At 37.6% G+C, this 19,112-nt stretch overlaps 2 protein-coding genes across 5 annotated transcripts in view; both read right to left on the bottom strand.

Moving 5' to 3' along the window:
• LOC131694255 (putative phosphatidate phosphatase) overlaps nt 1–7,466 on the bottom strand; it is a 60,832-nt gene extending 53,366 nt beyond the window's left edge. Inside the window, exons 1-2 of one of the 2 annotated variants that reach the window (XM_058982810.1) lie at nt 7,201–7,466; nt 5,779–6,398 (exon numbers count right to left, since the gene is read on the bottom strand). In XM_058982810.1, the coding sequence (XP_058838793.1) occupies nt 5,779–6,067 (289 nt within the window). In that variant the 5' untranslated portion in view covers nt 6,068–6,398; nt 7,201–7,466. Of the gene's footprint in view, nt 1–5,778; nt 6,399–6,498; nt 6,521–7,200 lie in introns of those variants that run through there. The other variant, XM_058982811.1, reaches the window with a different exon arrangement.
• A 6,627-nt stretch (nt 7,467–14,093) lies between these two features.
• On the bottom strand, nt 14,094–17,462 carry LOC131691644 (tRNA (adenine(37)-N6)-methyltransferase). 3 transcript variants are annotated; one of them, XM_058978205.1, is made up of 5 exons: nt 17,207–17,462; nt 16,762–16,891; nt 15,506–15,889; nt 15,180–15,446; nt 14,094–15,124 (listed from the first exon to the last, which is right to left on the bottom strand). In XM_058978205.1, exons 2-5 carry the CDS (start codon nt 16,831–16,833, stop codon nt 14,924–14,926), a joined length of 924 nt encoding a protein of 307 aa, XP_058834188.1. In that variant the 5' UTR covers nt 16,834–16,891; nt 17,207–17,462; the 3' UTR covers nt 14,094–14,923. The 3 variants fall into 3 exon arrangements, with proteins under 3 accessions (XP_058834188.1, XP_058834187.1, XP_058834189.1); XM_058978204.1 differs by having other exon boundaries at nt 14,101–15,124; nt 17,222–17,462; XM_058978206.1 differs by having other exon boundaries at nt 14,962–15,114; nt 17,222–17,462.
• Nucleotides 17,463–19,112: the final 1,650 nt, after the last annotated feature.

Raw genomic sequence — 19,112 nt, 5'->3', positions numbered from 1 at the left:
GGGAGAGCAAGGAGTTGAAGGAAGAAAGTTTAGAAAAGCAGTTCATTGCTAATTGAATGTTCGTCAAAAACATAAAAAATTAAAATTGGCTCACTCTTAGTCGTTATTAAAAAAGGAAAAAAAATAACTCTATGCCAATACAAACCTGGTCTCCTTAGTTTTCAAATGTCATATATGAACATATGTTTGATATGAACTTTCAGAAGAGATGTAAACAATTGACTTCAAACATCCGTGTTACATAGTTTGGTAAAATATTTTTTAAGATATTGTAAGATTTTCTTAGCTAGAGTATATAAGCATTCAATATAGATTAACTAATTTAATTAAATTGGAGTTGACACAATTTTCGATTTTTGGCCACATTCCTCCTCATTTATTCTATTTTGTATAAACTTTTATCAGTATAAAAGATTCTGTAATGAATGAATGTGACCTCAAATCGCGAATAGTGTGCAATTTACGAGCAATGCAGTAATGAACGAGTAAGATGTCCGTCTATATCTACTTTCCTCTGCTTATTCAACGTATGAGGTCGCACATTCTCATCTGAGTTGGAAAATGCAAGTTGAAAAGACAGCTTCAAATGCCGAGTGCTTTACCACTTCTAATTGTTCTCAAACTTCCCACATTATTTCTGAAAATCTGTGTCACGTTGCGATCGTAGCGACAATATATCCATTCCACTCAACTGCTTGGCCTGAGTGCGACATATTGGACGAACTGCAGCATTTATTTTATAACCGCAGTAGGAAGCATTGTTGAGCAATGAAAAACTTGAAAAATAACAAAAAACAACAAAATATGTCGTTGCGGTTGAAGAAGTTGACACTCGATATAAAATAATTAGCTCGCGTTATTTACTGTTGATGGATGCAGAGAGTGAAAGGGAGAAAGCGAAAAACGTCTTAACTGATCCCAGAGTATTCGAGGTGAAGTTTTGAAGAATTTATTGTAAGCGCTGGATCTTGGATATCCACATAAATATTTATTCCATGTTTTGCTCCTGCATATATGTAAGAACAGGGGGAGCTGCTTGAGTGACGTTAGAAAGGGGAAAAGAAAACAAAAAGTTGAAAGTACTCCCCGACCGGCGTTTCTGCTGGAGGATCATTCGGCCGCAGCTGCTGGTTGGAGGCGAGTGTTGTGCAGACGGTTCATTCTTATTGCTATGCACTCTACTATAAGTGAACGGATTAATTAATTATGGCTTGTTGTGGAAGTCAGATCCCGGCTCCGGGTCGTTTATGTACACGACAGCCGCTATTGCTGCTGTGTTTGCTCTATTGATAAATAATGTTTATTTAGGAACAATTCTTATTTCGGCTTCGATGCTTGTTTGTAGGTTATCTGGGCAGCGAGAGGTCATTTGTTGGGAGCACATGGCATTTACATTTAGAACATCTGGAATCGATCTAACTTTGGCGCTCGTTATAAAAGGCGAGAAGTCGTGTCAATCTTACGACACAATCAGCTCGGTGCAAACGAAGTTAATCGTATGACGTCACATTTCCGTTTATTTTTGTAATTAACTGAAAATGTTTTGTGCAATTGGATAGATGTTGGCGCAATTTTCAATGACTGCTCGAAGTATAATGTAATGTACTAAACCAAATATCGCAACATGTTGGCACAGTTTTCCCCCTTTTTATTTTACCCATTTTATTTTGGTGATGCATACATCTACACATAGAATCACGTGTATATACGAATGCGCCATTCGTATCTTACCGCGCATAATTCGAGTGAAACGCGAAAACATATAATACGTATTGCTGCATTACAACTTCCCTCCAGGGAACGCTTTTATTTCGTTTGTTGTATAGAGTTTGAAAAAATAACCTAGTAAATTGGAAAATTGTTCCATCAAGTGTGTCAATGTACGCAAATCCATTCAGCAGTCCGTACATGAAGAATTCACACAGAACGTCTGCATAGTCATCAAAGTTTCATGTCACTATTATTTATCATCTATGTTAACTTGTACTCAATAGATTAGGTTAGTAAACAATGTCTAAAATTGCCCATACTCGATTGACTCGGCGGCTGGTGGTTCTCAATTCAAATCCCCAATTGCTATTATACCAATCTATGAAGCTAATCAACATATTTCTGTGCCTCATCTAGAACCGAACTTTCTCTTGAAATAACATCAGAAGTTAGTTGTCATATAAAGTACCCTGTATTGGGTTTGAGTAATTCTGAACTAGACGAAAACACGAGCAGCAGTATTAAAAGTTCAGATAATACTGGTTGGTTGAATTTAATTTAAGATGACCTCGTTGTCAAATTGTTTGATTGCGCGTGGGTAATTTATTCGATAACTAAGCCTGTTGATATATTCATAGTTGATGTCTGTGTAATTTGTGAATGGACTATGATTCATAGTGCAGCTTCACGTGTTCGGTCCTCATGGAATGAGTTGAATGAACCTTCGAGAAATTTAGAAATTCGGTAGATTATGCAATGTCGATCATCATTTGATTGTCTTGATTGTTTTTCGTTTTCTTTTTCAACTCAAGGCATTTTTTTTCGTAATGTTGTAGCCCTCATCTCAATCGTTAGTCAGAAACCCTTTGAATCATTCAAGTTTATGTTGACCAACCAGTAAAACTTTCCTTACCAAAAAGTTTTCTTGGAATATTTTACTGAAAAACAGGATAAATAACAAAGATTGAACAATGTGTTACCTGCACTCCATCTCTATACTGTGAATAAAGCCACATCAAGAGAGATACATGGTATCACATTAGCTAACCGCCCTCAGGCAAGACCATTGTCGCGCTGATCATTGTCAGATGCCTTTTGGTTTAGTTAGCTAAATTTCTGCTTTCTCGCCCATGTCCGGGAACTGAGGTATGGAGAATAGTGCGCGTAGTGAGATGTAGTATCACTAGAATAGAAAAGCTCAAGCGTTTTTTTTCAGTGCACCCGATTTAATACAATTTTTCATGATGCCACGTAGAATAAGCCTTTTACAAGTGGAAATAAAGCCTTTTTTCATTAGGTACAATCTGCAAATGAGAGCCCTCGTTCGATTATTACTGCAAAACCATAAAACTTTTTAAATATTTATCAGTATGTTTCGAAAGACCAAGCTACGCAAATAGTTGAAGGGATATCAGAAAGGTCACCGAGTAAATCGCGGAAGAGAAAGTAAACAAAGAGAGGCTCTCTTTTGTAGATTGGACCTATTGAAAAAAAGTCTTCAAATGTGCTTCATTCGAGCAGTTGAATTTACGCTACGGTTGCACGACCGCTAGTAGAAATTACACAATATAAACAATAAATATTGAATTAATTTCACCAAAAATTTCAACATGAAATACCTAGTGGAAAACAGTTACAGCAATTTGAAAGTAATGCCATATACCTGTTATCAAGTTATTTTATTATAGGAGAAAAGTTGGTCAAACCACATTTGCACAAGAAGGGTAAAAACTTATAACTAAATTAGTTATGAAGGTAACGTTTCGATTTCGTCTCAATCCGACACTAACTTGTGCTCAGAAACACAAATCGTGTCTCCGTTTTGGAGCAAGGTAGTGTCGAATAGTGATGAGATGAAATCGAAATTAGATATTTAATAAAAATTTGACCGAACTGCTAAAGCAATGAAAAAACTTGTCCGTTCACCGTGCGCATTATTATAAATAAACTGAATAGTGTTAATTATTTTGTTACTGTTGCTTCACTTTAACGTTCGCAACATGTCATTTGGCATTCCTTCCGCATTAGCTTCATTCGGTTTAGTATTTTAGACAAATAATCTTAAAAATATACGTATTTCCAGAAATGAAGATTTTTCTAAAAAATTCTACTTCTACTAAACAAATTTATGGTAAAATTGTAAATGGAAAAGGAGAACTAATCCCAAATTGAAGATATTATTACCTCCTTAATTTCAACATTATTGGCTTAATTCATTATTCGAAAATTATGTTACAATTGATGACGGAAATGATTTGTCAGAAACTAGCTGGGAGCTGTTTGAAATACACACAAACTGTTATGGAGGAGAAGAGTCTAAAGATAAATATTTTAAACACAAGGGGAGTACAGGATCTGCAATGTCTGAAAATGTTTCTCACTTATCTAAACTATGATTCAGTGGAGTACAACGTACCCTTATTCATCATATCATTTGAGCTAATGCGTTGAAAAGAGATAGAAGAAATGGGTGGGATGAATAGAAGAGCTAAGATGAATTAGGGCGCAGAAACCCTATTTATTTGTTGTACCTTCACCAACAGACTCCTTGGCCCCAATAAAGGTTGCTTAAATTAATTACATTTCCGAATTGACATTATTTTAGCTTTAATCGAATTCCTTCTTGTCAGAATGAAGTCAAAAACCGTCGCCACACTATTAAAAACACGCTAAGTCCGGTAACAGCGCTCTGGCACCCACAGTTGGTTCTCCTGAACGGGACTCGCAGAAGAGAGTTATTGCGTAGAACTCGAACGTGAGCTTGAAGATCCAGGCGTTCGAGGATTGTAGGCAATCCACCCTGGCAGACAGTAAGTCCATGACGAACAGGGCTATATATGTATACATACCCGAGCAGAGGCGAACATCAAAATTACAAGTAGAATTCATATTTTGATAATAGCATCAAATTGAAATCATATTGTGCTATAAGTTTTAGATTTTTTAAATGTAACATCAAATTTTGATTTCAATTCGCCATACTTGTTTTTTAGAAGAATTTTCTATGTTTATATTTCTTTGGTAAAACATCAAAGTGAATACATATTTTGCTATCAAAAATAAATTCAACATCTCAATGAGCTTTTAATTTACTCTCACTGATAGCAGAATTAGTTTTCTGTTTGATGTCATAGGACAATTTTGCTGCTCTCCATTTTGATCTTTTAACCGTTAAAACGACCAAAACGACAACAACCTGAGTAATCATTTGCCGAACATCACAACATCAAGTTAAGTTTTCAAATTGTTGTCAGACTCTGCTCGGGTATGTATGAATATATATCCCCCCGAAAATTGTACTACTCTGCTGAGTTGATATATAGTCCAGTCGCTTATCTTATCGTACTTTGGCAGATTCCACAAGTGACATCGATGTTGAATAGTGTATGCTCAATAGTCAGACTTGATTGAAGTTTGCAAACACACAAACGTTTAACTGCACTATAACGTCACCGATATTGAACATAATACGGAGTAATTTTTTAAAAATAATTTTATGAAATTATTGATACAATTAAAAACAGATTTTAGCGGCACGCATATAATGCAATTTAGTGAAGACACTTTTTATCAGCTGCTTGGAGTGTTTTAGGCTGACCAAATTGGGACATTGACAAAATCGGGATGTTTTCCTTTCTCTTTAATAAACTGAAGCTTTGAAAATATTCCTCGTTGGTCCTTAGGCATAGCCTCATAAACTTTTTTGAATATTTAGTTTAAAAATTCTAGTGCGAAATTAAAAAAAATGATATTTTTTGCATATTTAACATCGTTAAGAAAAATCTTCTGAGCATACATAACAATGACAGGGTTACTACAATAATTTGTTCGTATCTCGAACTTATAACGGATGGCTTGTCATCTTCCTACTTTGATATACTACAAAAAATAGATTCTGGGATTTTTGGGAAGCAAATTGCTGTTCTATGCACCATTGTACTATGTATACAGGGAATGCAATAGAACAAAGGACAGTTATGCATAAAGTGGCAGTTATGGTGAATTAACTCCTCAGAAGACTTGTATGTGGGCACGTTATAATAATTATATATTTTGTACTTAACTTACCGCAACACAGAATTAAAAAATCAATTCCCACTCGGACCAATATACGTTTGGTGTCATCCATTGTGCCGTTATGTTTATTTTCTACGATAGGCACTTCACTGCTCGGATTGGATACTGCACTATTGCTGTGACTGCTGCCGGTGCTATTCCCGCCGGCTTGCTCAATAACAGCCTGCTGCAGCTGTGGTTGGTGAAACTGTGACTGAGCACTGTTCACACGTTGTGATAACACTTGATTGTTTCTCTTCAACGGTGTTACCTCAGATGGCGCTGCTTCCGAGACACTCATTTATAATTACACCAACTGAAACTTATCAGTTTTTGAACGAATTTCACTCCGAACCAACACTATTAAGCAAAATTATCACTCTTCTATAATACAGCAAAGGTGGATAAAATGACGCGTTCTTTTGAAATTAGCGCTTGGATATATGACTCACTGGAATCATCCTTTTGGGTACACTCATTTATTAACAGCGCGCACATTAAGGTTCCCAATTGTGACGAGGTGCGCTTCCGTGGATTTCAACATCCACATACCATAAATTGAATGCAGGTGAATCATACACTGTTCATATAATAACCGTAGCCATACAACATTCTCTCAGCTTGTGGGCAATCTGTAATAGGAAAACGTAGAGATTATTTTTTATTTACTACAGGTTCAGTATTGTTCTCAGTGGAAAAGGATTTTTATGGTATGGTAAATACATAGTTTACCTGCCAGGTTACCTAATCGCTGTCATAAAATGGAAAGGAAAAACGCAAAGATCCATGAACGAAAGAAAATAAATGTCACGTGTTTTATGCATTTCCAGTCATAATTTAATTGAACTAATTCAAACTGGCATTGGAGAAATATAATGAACCACAAATAAAATTTATTTTTCATATGTACTCATCCAAAATTATAAATTCCAGTGGGATGGTAAAATAACTAAATTATAAAATTATTATAATGCTATTTTTTGTTCCAATTTTTATTACTGTTACTGTATTGGTATGGATGAGAATTAGTTCAATTGAAAGGTGAAAACACTGATTTTTTATTACTAGTCGATGAATTAAGTAAAATAACCAGTCACACAAATTGCACAAACGCGAAGCGATAAGATAAGCCGCACATTTTCACGTCTTGTTTAATCAGGGAAGGTCGTATGAATATTAGAAGCTTCTTCAGAATTGTGGCCTTCTTTTCGATAAAATGAGATTTTTGTTCCATACGTCCTAGCCATTCGCTGTATTATCGAGGCGCGCCAAGAAAAACTGTTGATTGAAACCGGTTTTACAGCCGTGCGCGAATCGTTTCAATACGAAATGATTTCCGAAGTTGGCTGAGATAGGAGTTTCTGTTTTCCGATTTGTGCCGTAGCATGAGACAAAAATATAAATATTATGAAATCTTAGTCACACTGATCTCACCTGCTCACGGCACATGTAAATATCACAGTATTCAGATATGACTTCAAGGCGCCTGTTTCATTATCACTGGCATAGTACTTTAAACTAGCAGTTTCCACTACAACTCCGCAGTTGCAAGTAAATACACATGATTAAAAATCGTAAAAAAGCGTTATATGATAATTTTTCCGATCGTGATTATGAGCTTCATCCGAGCGAGGCAGGTAGTATAATTTGTGCATCTGCGCACAGAACAACACTCGACAAACAACCGAACTCGTCTACGTCGCAGCTGTTTCTGTATGTTGCTTATGTTTGTCCCTCTCAATTGAGAACCGCATGGAACTGTTTTGGCTCTCCCATTTCTGTCGGTTTCGAGAGATGCTTGTGTCGCGGGAGACAATTGTCAAAAGTATCGAAATCTCGCAGGCTTTAACCCTATTGCGACCGTAAAATTTTATATAAGAAAAAATTTAATTTAAAATTTTTAGTATTTTTTCTTAAACGAGGAAGCTGTGAAAAGAGGTTGGTTAACTTTACGCCTTTGTTGAAGACAAGGATTCAGATACTATTGGCACATAACTTTGATCTTTACAAGAAATATTAATCTTACCTTTTCATTTCATAATAAAATCAAATAAAACTACAATAACTATTACGAAATGACCACTACTTTTTCATCTGTTTAATTAGCCTGTGCACGATGACGAAATCGACCGATAAATCGACAGACAATAACACCCCCCGCACATGTTTGTGGTTGATCGTTAGTTAGGGCTGATGCAATATATTAAACAACATAAAACATAAAAAAGTCCCATAAGCCTTAACAATCTTTTTTTTCGAGAGTTGTCCTACTGGAGCTGTAGAGCTAGGTTCTCGGAAGGGCTCCCCGTCAGAATCAAATACTACAATTTGCAGACGAGACAGGCAATGTCGCCCATTAAAACACTGCATTAGGCCAATTGTAGCGGGCCGTGATTCTGAATGTGATATTCATTGTACGGTTCAGGTATGTGCGGGTGTAGGGACTCGCGATCGCGTGTATCATCGCGAAGAGCTCGAGCATTTGTACGTTAACATGTTCGATCGCGTGTGCGTTTGTATGTCGCGTGTGCTAACGTGTATGTAACATCGCGTGTATAAATTCTATTTTATAGCCGTGTGCCTTTCGCATATTCGCGTGTTCTTGGATAATCGCGCGCGGACCGTGAGTCTAATACTTTATTTTTTTGGTGTACTGCTAAGATGCTAAAAGAGAGTTCCCGGTGATGTCGCCGTGGAACGTATTGTCTGGTGGATATGTGCTTTATTTTTTGATTGGTCTTACTGGACCTAAGTTATTAGGACAGAGAGTAATGGTTTCCGGACGTGACCGATTCATGAGCGCGCGAAAACGGACGTTTGCCGGTTCGTGTTTGAGACAGCGTTTGAAACTTCGTGAGTGCTAAAACGTTCTCCTTATTAAGTTTGCGCGATCGCGAACCTAGGTGTGCGTTGTTAATCGCGAAGGGCTTAAGCGTTCGTACGTTAACGTGTTTGTCACGTGTGCTCGCGTTCATGTGACTTCGCGTGTACAAGACTGGATTTTGTAACCGTGGCATTTCCTATATACGCGTGCGTTCTTGGATGGTCACGCGGACCTTCTTTCTGATAGTTTTTGGTGTACAATTCACATTCTGACAGGGAGTAATTTACCCCATATCACTAGAGTCCTCGGTCATGTCGCCATGTAACGTGGTGTCTAGTGGATATAAGGGCTTTCTTTTTTTAATTGATCAAATTGAAGGCAAGGACATAGTCTTCTGATATCAAGGATTGAAACATCTGGAAGTCACCGATTCATGATCATGCGAGTGCGGGAGCTTTTAGGTTCACGCTTGAGACTGCGTTTGAAAATTTATAAGAGCTAGGACATTCACTTTATCACCGGGATGTTATCATGTTTACGAGATCGCGGGTGTAGGTGCCGGGGATGGTCGCGAAGGGCTCAAGCATTTGTATATTAACGTGCTTGTCACGTGTATGTGACTTCGCGTGTATAATTTTGATTTTATAATGATGTAGCGTGTATTCTTGTGTGGTCGCGCGCGGACCGTGAATCTGATGCTTAATTTTTAGTGTATGGTACAGATGGTAGTCCGTTTCCCCATATCACTTGAGTTCCAGGTCATGTCACCATGGAACGTGTTGTTTAGTTAATATGAGCGTCACTTTTTTGATTGGTTCAACTGAAGGCATTAGTCCAGACTGGTAAAACTTTCAGACGTGACCTTTTCATGGTCGCGCGAGTGGTGGGTTAATGTTTGAGACCGCGTTTGGAAGTTTAAAGATGCCACGTTTACTTAACTACCGGGGGGTTTTCATGTAGGCGAAATCGCGAGCGTATGTGGATTATTTCAATTGTATGGTCGCGTTTGTGGCCAGGTTTGTGTTATCGCGAAGGACACGAGCGTTTGTACCTATATGAGTATAGATAGCGTATAGTAGAGATATAATAATAAAAGGAATCAAAACATGCCGAATAAAGAAAAAAGGTGCAAAGAGCTTGTGCTGAACAATACTGTTTTGGTATACAATAATAATGGAAAAGCAAACTAATAGATGTACAAAAGAAAAAGACTAATGAAGTAGAAAAGCATATGTAACATGCAATAAAACTCGTCTAAATGCAGCAAATGTTGTATATTTATCATTAACGACAATTGCATGCTGTTAGACTTTCATCATGCTATGCTGACCGGGAATGGATTACTCACGTGCGTCGTAAATTTATTTTACCCTTATTTATCCAACCCGACTTTCCCAAATGAATAGAACCAAATGCTCAGATTGATCATCAGAAGTATTAGCCACTATTCTATCATATACGTCAGTTCTGCATCCATTCCCTGACCCAACTGTCACAAATACTCAGACGAATACATACATCGATAGACATACGACTATCACATAACAGTTGTACACTAGTACGAAAAACTACGATTATCACAAAGCTACAACCACAGATAACAGACGTTTAGGCTCGATTTGAATCGTGTGTAAATACCCGCTGCTGAAATTCCGAATAAATCAGACATCTGAAACATGTTTGGCAAACGTTTGCAGATGGCGCAGTGATCACTACAATGCAGTTAGAGTGCAGCTGTCAAACACGTGTAGCAAACAGTTGCGCAGATGGCAATAGTGAAACACGGATTTTCAACGTATATCAATTTGAAAGTTTACACAGGTTTTTGAAGAAATTTTGTTCTAGCCTAAACGTCTGTTATCTGTGCTACAACTAATAGGTTTCTACTTATTCTACTTTATTAAATTAATTTAATTATTAAATTAATTTAATTAGTATATGCATGATGACTAAGTCGACCGATAAATGGACACACAATGACTCCCTCCGTGAGCCCCGTCCACGGATGCCACCAATAGAACAATATTTGCAAATAGGGCACACAGCAAAAGTCAATCTACATCGATCCGCCAGTCGGCCACGACACCGCGCATAGACTAGTGGTTTAGCGTTTGTATGCGCAGGTGCAGAGTATGAAAAAACATATAACATAAAAAAGGCGCATAAGCCCTCTCGGTCTCCTCGATGCACCACTATCGAGTCGTAATGCAATACCCATCTTAAAGCGATTGATGCTTGATGATGTTTGCAATACCGTCAAACCCCTAAACCTTGGGAAGGGAGTAATGCAATAACCATCTTAAAGCAATTGTCTGTCAGCACTGATGCACGAAATATGCTTAGGGCTGCCACCCCTCCGGGTTTGACCCGAAGACTCCGGTTTTCTGGAGCAATCTCCGGGTCTCCCGGTTTTACATCAATTTCTCCGGGTTTGGTGGGAAGAAGCATAATTTCTTTTTTTTAAATTAACTGATTCTTTACAACATATATAAAAAGTCTAAACTATTATTCAGATTAAATTTTATTTTGCTCGACTAACCCTTGGTTTCAAGGTGGCGAAGATGTGTTCCCCAAATATTGCTGATTTCTTTCACAAAGCAATGAAAATGAAAAACCAATCAAATTTACTACAAATTAAGGAAAGTGATATTTCGCTATATGTTACAATTGAAATGTTGCGGTGTTGTTGCTGCTCCTGCAGCGACCCTTAACTGTTGGCTAGGGAGGTGCATTTTGCCCCTTTCTTGCGACCTTTGGTGATGAATAACCGACACTACATTGTGCTTCCCATGTGATGCCGCAGCCCTGCCTCCTTTGCTCTCCTTTTCCTGTTAGTTGTGGAGGAGAGCAATGCTCGTTTGACTTATCCTCCACAGCGAAAGTAGCTGGTGCTTTTGCATTCTTGGCACTTTGTCGCGGAAGTGAAATACTACACCAGATTAAACCGATAAAACAGTTCTCAAACGTGAAAAATTTACAGCTTTATTTTAACGTAGTAATAAAAAGCGATTAAAGTACTCTAAAATGCCGATCATTCGCTTTGATTCCAATCTCTGTCTAGTTCCACTCAAAGTCCACCACCCCCACGTCAGTGAAAATCTCCGGGTCGAAGCCTCTCCAGAGGTGGTAATCCTACACAGAGAACAGACATCCATAAACGAACAAAAATATTTAAAAAAGGTGTGTGAACATTTTAATTAATACACGATAAACACGAGCGCCGCCACACCAACCTATCCCAACTATCCGTCAAATCCATTCCGGAACCGGTTCGAAATCCTGAATGGATTTAGTATGGAATCTTGCTCAAAGAAAACAACCGATTCCGCCTCTATCGGTTGATGCATTTGAGCTGGAATTCATGCTGGAAGTCTGAACCGGCTCCGGACTAGTTTGACTGCGTAGAGGAATAACCGCTGTCAATTCTGTCGAACTCAGCCACAAAAAAACATGACGACAGTAGCACACCTGGTTTGGATATCCCAACTACCTTCGAAACCGTTAGAGATTTTACACAAGTTGAATGCTGAAGATGGACGTCTGTTCTCTGTGTAAATATGCTTGATGATGTTTGCAAAACCGTTAAACCCATCAATCTAGGGAAGGAAATATTGTGGTTATCACTGGAAATTAGCAAACATAGCGAAAAAACAAGATAGCGACAAGATCTCGACAAGATTGCGAAACCGCCATTTTTAAGATTTAACCTTTTCAATTCCGCAAGGCTACAAAAATGTAATTTGAATTGATTTTTATATGAAGTTGTAACCCGTCAGGGTAACAATTTAGCACTGGGTGGAAATATACCCTTTTTGCGTATACACTCCGTAGAGTGTATTGTTTACGTAAAATTATGCTCACCGCTGTTCGGTACCGTTCACATTTAGTTGTAAATTTTTGTTCATTTTCGCGTTTGTGAACGGTTTTATTCGTACAGATAGGCTAGATAATTTTTGTTTTACGTTTGTGAATTAGTAACATAGGGCTTAGGTAGGCTACCGCTCTCCTCTTGAAAAAATAAGTGTGCGTTGGTTATGCTGCTCACCGATGACAGCTGTGCGACAAGGCGGTTGGCGGTTTGTGATAGTCGAGTGCGAAAGGCGGCCATCGAGTTAGAAAGTGACGAACCACGGTTAAACACAGACGTCGATTATTTTCGAAAAAGTTTACCGCCACAATAGCTTGTGAGCGAAGTGCGCGTGTGTGACGGAAGAGATTCCCATCGAAAGTGCCGGCCCGTGGTTCGGGCACAGTGAGAATTACGGTGTCGGTTCGCCAACAGGGGTAAGCTAACAGTTAAGGAGTGTATTCGCTTCCCCGGCTAAACAAAAAGGAATCGTGACATCGACCGTTCTCGCTATAGAGGATAAGTCGAACGAGCCTAGCTCTCCTCTATAGCTAATAGCCAAGGAGAACGAAGCAGGCCGGACAAATGTTCCCCCTGGGAAGTACACTGGTGTGACCTCCGGGATCGGTTACGGCGAGTAAACGGTCCGGCGATTTATCGCCAACGTCGCTAGGGAGGTTCCAACAAAGGAGCCAAGCTCACCTCCCTAGCTAAACGCCAAGGACCGCTGCCGGAGCAGCCAACGGAAAACGGGAGAACTCGGCCGTTGTAGTCCCGGCCGGTCGGATGAAACCGTCGCCTTCCTGCCAGCATCAGCAGTATCGGATCAGTAGTGACCACGAACAGCCACAAGGGAGAGTAGGCGAATAAACACGGTAAAATTAAATTTATTTGTTTTGTTTACTTTTTTTGTTGTTACGAAAATCCGAAATTCTGTAGAGGCACCTAGGCCGCCCTGAAAAGAAGGGTACGCCGGGCAAACAAGAACCCGAGTAGTGGGCAAACCCCAACTTACAAAGTGTTCGAGCGACTATTGGTCTTGAACCAAGCAAAAACTTAGGAGGATGCAAAGGAATCTAGTTAGGAATCACAAAGGCACACTAAACAATTAATTAAATAAGTACCAAAAAATAGTAACAAATAATTTCCGATTTTCGCTGAACAGGTAGTGAAGCAGTGAATAAATCCATGAACTGTCAATTCATGACCGTCCGATACCTGACCAACAGGGCCTATATATTGCTAGATGTTTGTTCTAAACTGGGCGGATGAAGTCAACAGGGAATATTTTCAATTCTTTCGCTATTTTGAATTGATTCCGTCGCATGCTAATCTTCGGTGAAAAGCACAATAATTTTTAAATAGAAAATAAAACTACTTTTGGAAATACTGTTAATTTTTTAGAATGCATTATGATGGAACCGCTGGTATCGCCCTTTTCACAAAAAAAGTGTTGATTAATTGATGTATTTGTCCTTTTCTTTTTCACGTTCTAGTTATATTCCTTTGAACTATTTCCGCTACGAGGCCAAACTTCGGCGCCACAAAAGCCCCACTGGACATGATCGAAAGTAAACGCGAAGAGTCCTTACATTTCCTTTCGATCATGTCCATATGAGCCTGCATAGTCCTAGTTTTCCGTTCTAAGTGTATAACTGATTCACTCTAGAGAACCTATCCGTCTTTCAATTTCATTACTTTCGTTTCTCGTAGCCTTAAATTTGCCGAAAATAACCAACAAAATCGATACAGAAAACATCCACGTTCGTTCAAAAAAGTTTTTAATATTTGTGCGTACAAATAGTGGTGCCATATCATTACATCGCTACTATCTTATTGTTTTTAATCTCTATGTGATCAGCTGTGAATTTAATCAAGTTCACTAGCGCACCTGGCAGTGATATTCCAATCACTTTCAAATAAGCCGCTAATTTTCACACAAATTTGACATTCGAGATGGACGTTTTGTTTTTTGTTATTGCTCTCAGAAAAACTTTGAAACTAATCGATAACTTCGATTAATCGATTATTTCTTGGTTTTAATCGATTATGATTAATAGCGATGCAAAAATAATCGATTAATTGGAAAAATCGGACATCCCTACGTGGCATGAGCTGGGCGAATGACCATCTGGTTAAAGCCCTCAATGAACAATTACAATCACACGTGGCATGAAAAACATGCAAAAGATGATAGTTTTTCCTACAAAACTGCATAGTTTAGTAAACCGTTGGAAAGATTTGTTTCTTCTTTTCATAACAGTTAAAATGGAAAATCGGCTGAAAAACGGAACGTAGCAACTTTTTGCGCCGTAGTTCACAGAAAAGGTTTTTTATGCTGTGCATGAAGATTTTGAGGGTATATTGAACTGTTCAAACGTGGTTTTGTGTCGGAATTGACTAGACCTACAACTAGGCCACACGAAAACTTAGTGCAGGTAGATATATTTTTGATTGTTTATATTACAATATTGCCAAGAAAGCATTTATTCATCCTCGGACAAAGTCGTGATATCACTTAGATTCACAACTTTTCGTACTTGAAGAACACTAACTATGGAATTCTGATCGTCAAACTTGCAAGTCACCGTATTTTCGCCTAACTGAAAAGTGTATATCTGAGATCCGTACTTTGTTCGTAAATAAACTGATCGAGGATCAGCTTTTAAAATGTCAGCTATAGATTTCTGAAACAAGAAATATTTTTAGCTCGTACTATTGTAAAGATTATAGTTTTATTACCTTATCAACAGCCAATTCCTTCATTTGTTGCTCCGCATTTTCGTTGAAAGCAACGTTCAAATTTCTGCCATTTATTACCCAATTGGGAACGGTCACATTGGAAACGGAGTTTCCTGAGGTAGATGTAGAAGCAGCAAGAGCTAATTCATCGTTCTCTTCCCCATCTGGCGCTTCTCTAGGGCAATAGAATTCCTGCATGACAATCTTCTCCGGAACATCGTACTGTGGTATATACGGTTTGATGTCTAGGACAGGGGTATTATCCACCTAACGAAACAATTAATAGGGATGAAAAATCGAAGCTCAAAAGAGTTAAACCTTGTTACCATATCTGTTCCATAGAAGTAAATTTTGGCATGTTCTATTCTATCGAGCTGTACCAATGAGAGACCTATAGGGCACGGTCGATGCGGTGATCTCGTGCTGAAAACTCCAACTCGCTCACCGCCCAGACGAGGTGGAGCAACCTTCGCTTTGAGGTGGACTTGATTTCGATGGAAGTGATATATAATCCAAATGTGCGAAAATGTTTCCAAACCTTCTAACGAGTGTTCTGGATTATTGAACACTGTTGGATCCATCTCGATTCGGCTAATGAGTTTTGCAGCCACGTTTGCTTGCCGTGGGACAGCTCGTTTTTCAGGAAAAAGGGTTTTGATTACTCCTATTGGATTGAATGAAATCACATCGTTGGTGGGCACGTGATAACTCTGGAAGGAAATAAAATTTGCCCATTCGTGTATTCGGCCTTAGACTAATTGGTAAGGCGAGTAAGTACTCATGACAGTGATTATTTGTAGAGCTTTCATTCAAACGACAAATCTACAATACTTTCTCTTTTGATTTTTACGGCACCATAGCATTTTTCACTTATTTTACAGTACAGATCGAAAGACGGTGGTTTTGACTAGCATTTTGGCAGAGCTGAGGGATAAATATTAAAGCGACCGAATTATTAACAAAAGAGAAAGTAAACAAAGAGAGTCACTCATTGTAGATATGTCGTTTTGAATAAAAGGTCTAGATTTATTCTTCAAATCTCTTTTTCAATCTGGCACTATTTTGTTTTGAGATATTAAATTGTTACATGTTATGTGTCTAGTTTAGTGACTTGGGTGGTAGAGGTCCACTTTTAATTCGTATTTTGCCAAAAAGATGTACTTTAACCTATGATAATCTGATGCACAACACCGGTGTTACCGTTTTATCACATAATTAGATCAGATGTCAAAATTTTATAGTAAATACGCAATAAACGACGGATGGTTTTGCATATGCAATTTCATACGCTACGATATAATGATTTAAGCACAACTTATATTTTCAGTTTATCAAACCTTGGCACAAAATTTTACATTTTCGCAATCGGATTCGGTTTAATTAGGCTAAAATACACCCTTTTGGCAAAAAACCGCAATAAAAATGGATCTCTATCACTAAAGTCTCTAAATTTGCCGGCACTAATCTAAACATAATCAGAATACTAGCATTAGTATCGATCAATCATTTTAAACTACTGGCGATTTTTTTAGACAGTTTATAAGCCGTACAGTATAATGATGAATTACAAATTTTTACTTACATTGTCCTTTTGGTTTGGAACTGATGGTCTACTATTTATTTTACATGATTCACATTCAAATGATTGTAGCATAGTACGTATCTTCTGAACATCCTTATGATGTACATGTTGGAGGTTGCAAATTTGTTGTCTGAAAGTATGTTCTAGTAGTTGCAGAATATAATTCTGGTGAAAGTTTAGATTAGTTCATAGCATTGAGAGCCTCTCTTCTTGTTTACTTTTTCTTTCGATTATTACGACGTCACTATTATTGTAGTAGTATAGTATAACACTATGCCAATTTTCTAATGCATATTGAAAGCCGACAGTTTTTACTAGAATGTTATGCAAAGAAATTAATGTGTAGTACATGTTAAAACGACCAAGTAGTGATCAGAAGAGGAAGACCCCAAAACGAATCTCTCGTTACTTACGATCTAATCTAGGTTATCTGCAGAATAATTACCTTTTTCATACATACCTTAGATTCTTAATTTCGTTTCTCGCTATTGAGAGCTGCTTCTTCAACAGTTCAATATCACTTTCGTCCATAATTATAGACCAAATCACAGTTTAGAAAAGCTACGCTTATGTTTTAATTCGCAACATTTGAAGTAAGCCCATATTTCAATATATTTTCCAATGTTTCTTGAACTTCATAAGCAAACGTGGAAACAAAAAACTCAATAAAGTGATACGTCAGTCTCTGCTCTGGCGTGGAAGATGAAGAAAATAAAAAGAATACAAGTTTTGATGTTTTGGGTCGAACGCAGAGCTCCCAGACGATTTTCTTAAAAATTTTAAATATCGCAATATTGCAACATTGTCTTTGGTAAAATGCAAAGACGACACTGTAAATAATGTACACTTTTATTCGAAGAGATTCGACACATAAAATTTAAGTTTTAAGCAACGTTGAAAATTCAACTGCTTTCCATATGCCCTTTAGCAACATTACTCTTGAAAATTAAGTGTGCGATCCTATGACCTGATTGACTGTTATTGCATTTAAATTTAAAGTGTCGGAATATTGAATAATAAAAGTTTTGACCACGAAACTTATGTTTTCTCACAAATGCGGCAACATTAAGTGTAAAAACGCTTAAATAAAAGTTTTTTCCACATTGATTTGAGGCAACATGGCTGCGCAACACGCTGAACTTATCTATTTAGGATTTTCGCCGCATATTTCGGAGATTTTGATTGGTAAGTAAATCAATTTATCTTGTTTGCATAATTGATAGATAAACTTTCGTTTGCAGCTCATAACAAAAATGGAGTTGACATAAATAAGACCTGTGAATATTTACAGAACAAAGGATTTGTTGAAGCAGCCAAAGATAACGAGTGCGGTAAAAAGCTATTATTCATTACAATATTATATGTATAAGCATAAAATATAATTAACTTAATAATCTATTCTTTCTTTTTTTGCAGAATGGAGAAGGCGTGTTAGCGGCGATTCGGCTTCCAGGATGAGATTCGACAGGAAACTATTTTCAGCACTGGAGAAATAAACTTGGCACAGAACCCTTAGGTATCTGCCTCGTCTTCCCCGTATGATGGAATAGTTCCACAGGCAACTTAGCAAGAAATATATAGGATTCTTTAGTGCTATGACCTAATCGGGAAACAGGTACGGCTCAATAACTCTAGACACCTGCATCTTTTTCCTCGTTTGATGTAATAATTATAGAGGTAATGTCCGTAGGGAAGTGCGTCGCAACGTTCGGGACAGATTTTAACAGTTCACCCATAGTGGTGCTTTCAATAGTAGATAGTGTTATTTTAAAAGATTAAATTTCGTTGAATAAAATTATTTGTAGTATATAAGATTGTACATAAAAATAAATGAAAAAAAAAATCAATCTGAAAACTCTTTAATGTATCAGTCTTCGTATCACTCATACATAATAATGCTTTCCCGATATGAAAATTAATATCTAGTCACATATCTTTCATATGAAAATATATAATATTCAAGTTGACACAAACTTGAATACTATGTGAATTACATCCAATAACCATTTGCCAAACATTTGTATTGAATATGCCATTCATATGAAAATTAAGTGTGGTTTCTGTTGGAATTAAGGCGATTTCAAAAAAGTTTGTTATTAAGTGTCTGACACATGAGATCTAAGTGTCAAACCAGTTGCGGCAAAATTAAGTGTAAAACGCTTGAGTTCAATGTGCAGATTATTTGCAGTGGATGTTTCAAATATAAAGCAGAGATGCCAGATACTTTTTTTCAAATGTCTGCAATAATAATTTTAAAAGTCTGGTAAGTACCAAAAATGTCAGGAAAACCATTTCTGACCAAAAATGACTTAAAATGATGCATTATATTAAATGAAAATAGTGCATTTATT

This window comes from Topomyia yanbarensis, chromosome 3 (genome assembly GCF_030247195.1).
Source record: "Topomyia yanbarensis strain Yona2022 chromosome 3, ASM3024719v1, whole genome shotgun sequence".
Classification (NCBI taxonomy): domain Eukaryota; kingdom Metazoa; phylum Arthropoda; class Insecta; order Diptera; family Culicidae; genus Topomyia; species Topomyia yanbarensis.
Note: the sequence above shows the minus strand (reverse complement) of the source record. Positions and strands in the feature narration are given on the sequence as shown.

Bases quoted from the DNA above. Each gene is read 5' to 3' on its own strand.
- LOC131691644 (XM_058978204.1), bottom strand. From the start codon at position 17,292: ATGGACGAAAGTGATATTGAACTGTTGAAGAAGCAGCTCTCAATAGCG. The intron at 15,890-16,761 runs GTAAGTAAAAAT...ATTTCCTTCCAG, and splicing joins TTCCAAACCAAAAGGACAAT to AGTTATCACGTGCCCACCAA. The intron at 15,447-15,505 runs GTAACAAGGTTT...TTGTTTCGTTAG, and splicing joins ACTTCTATGGAACAGATATG to GTGGATAATACCCCTGTCCT.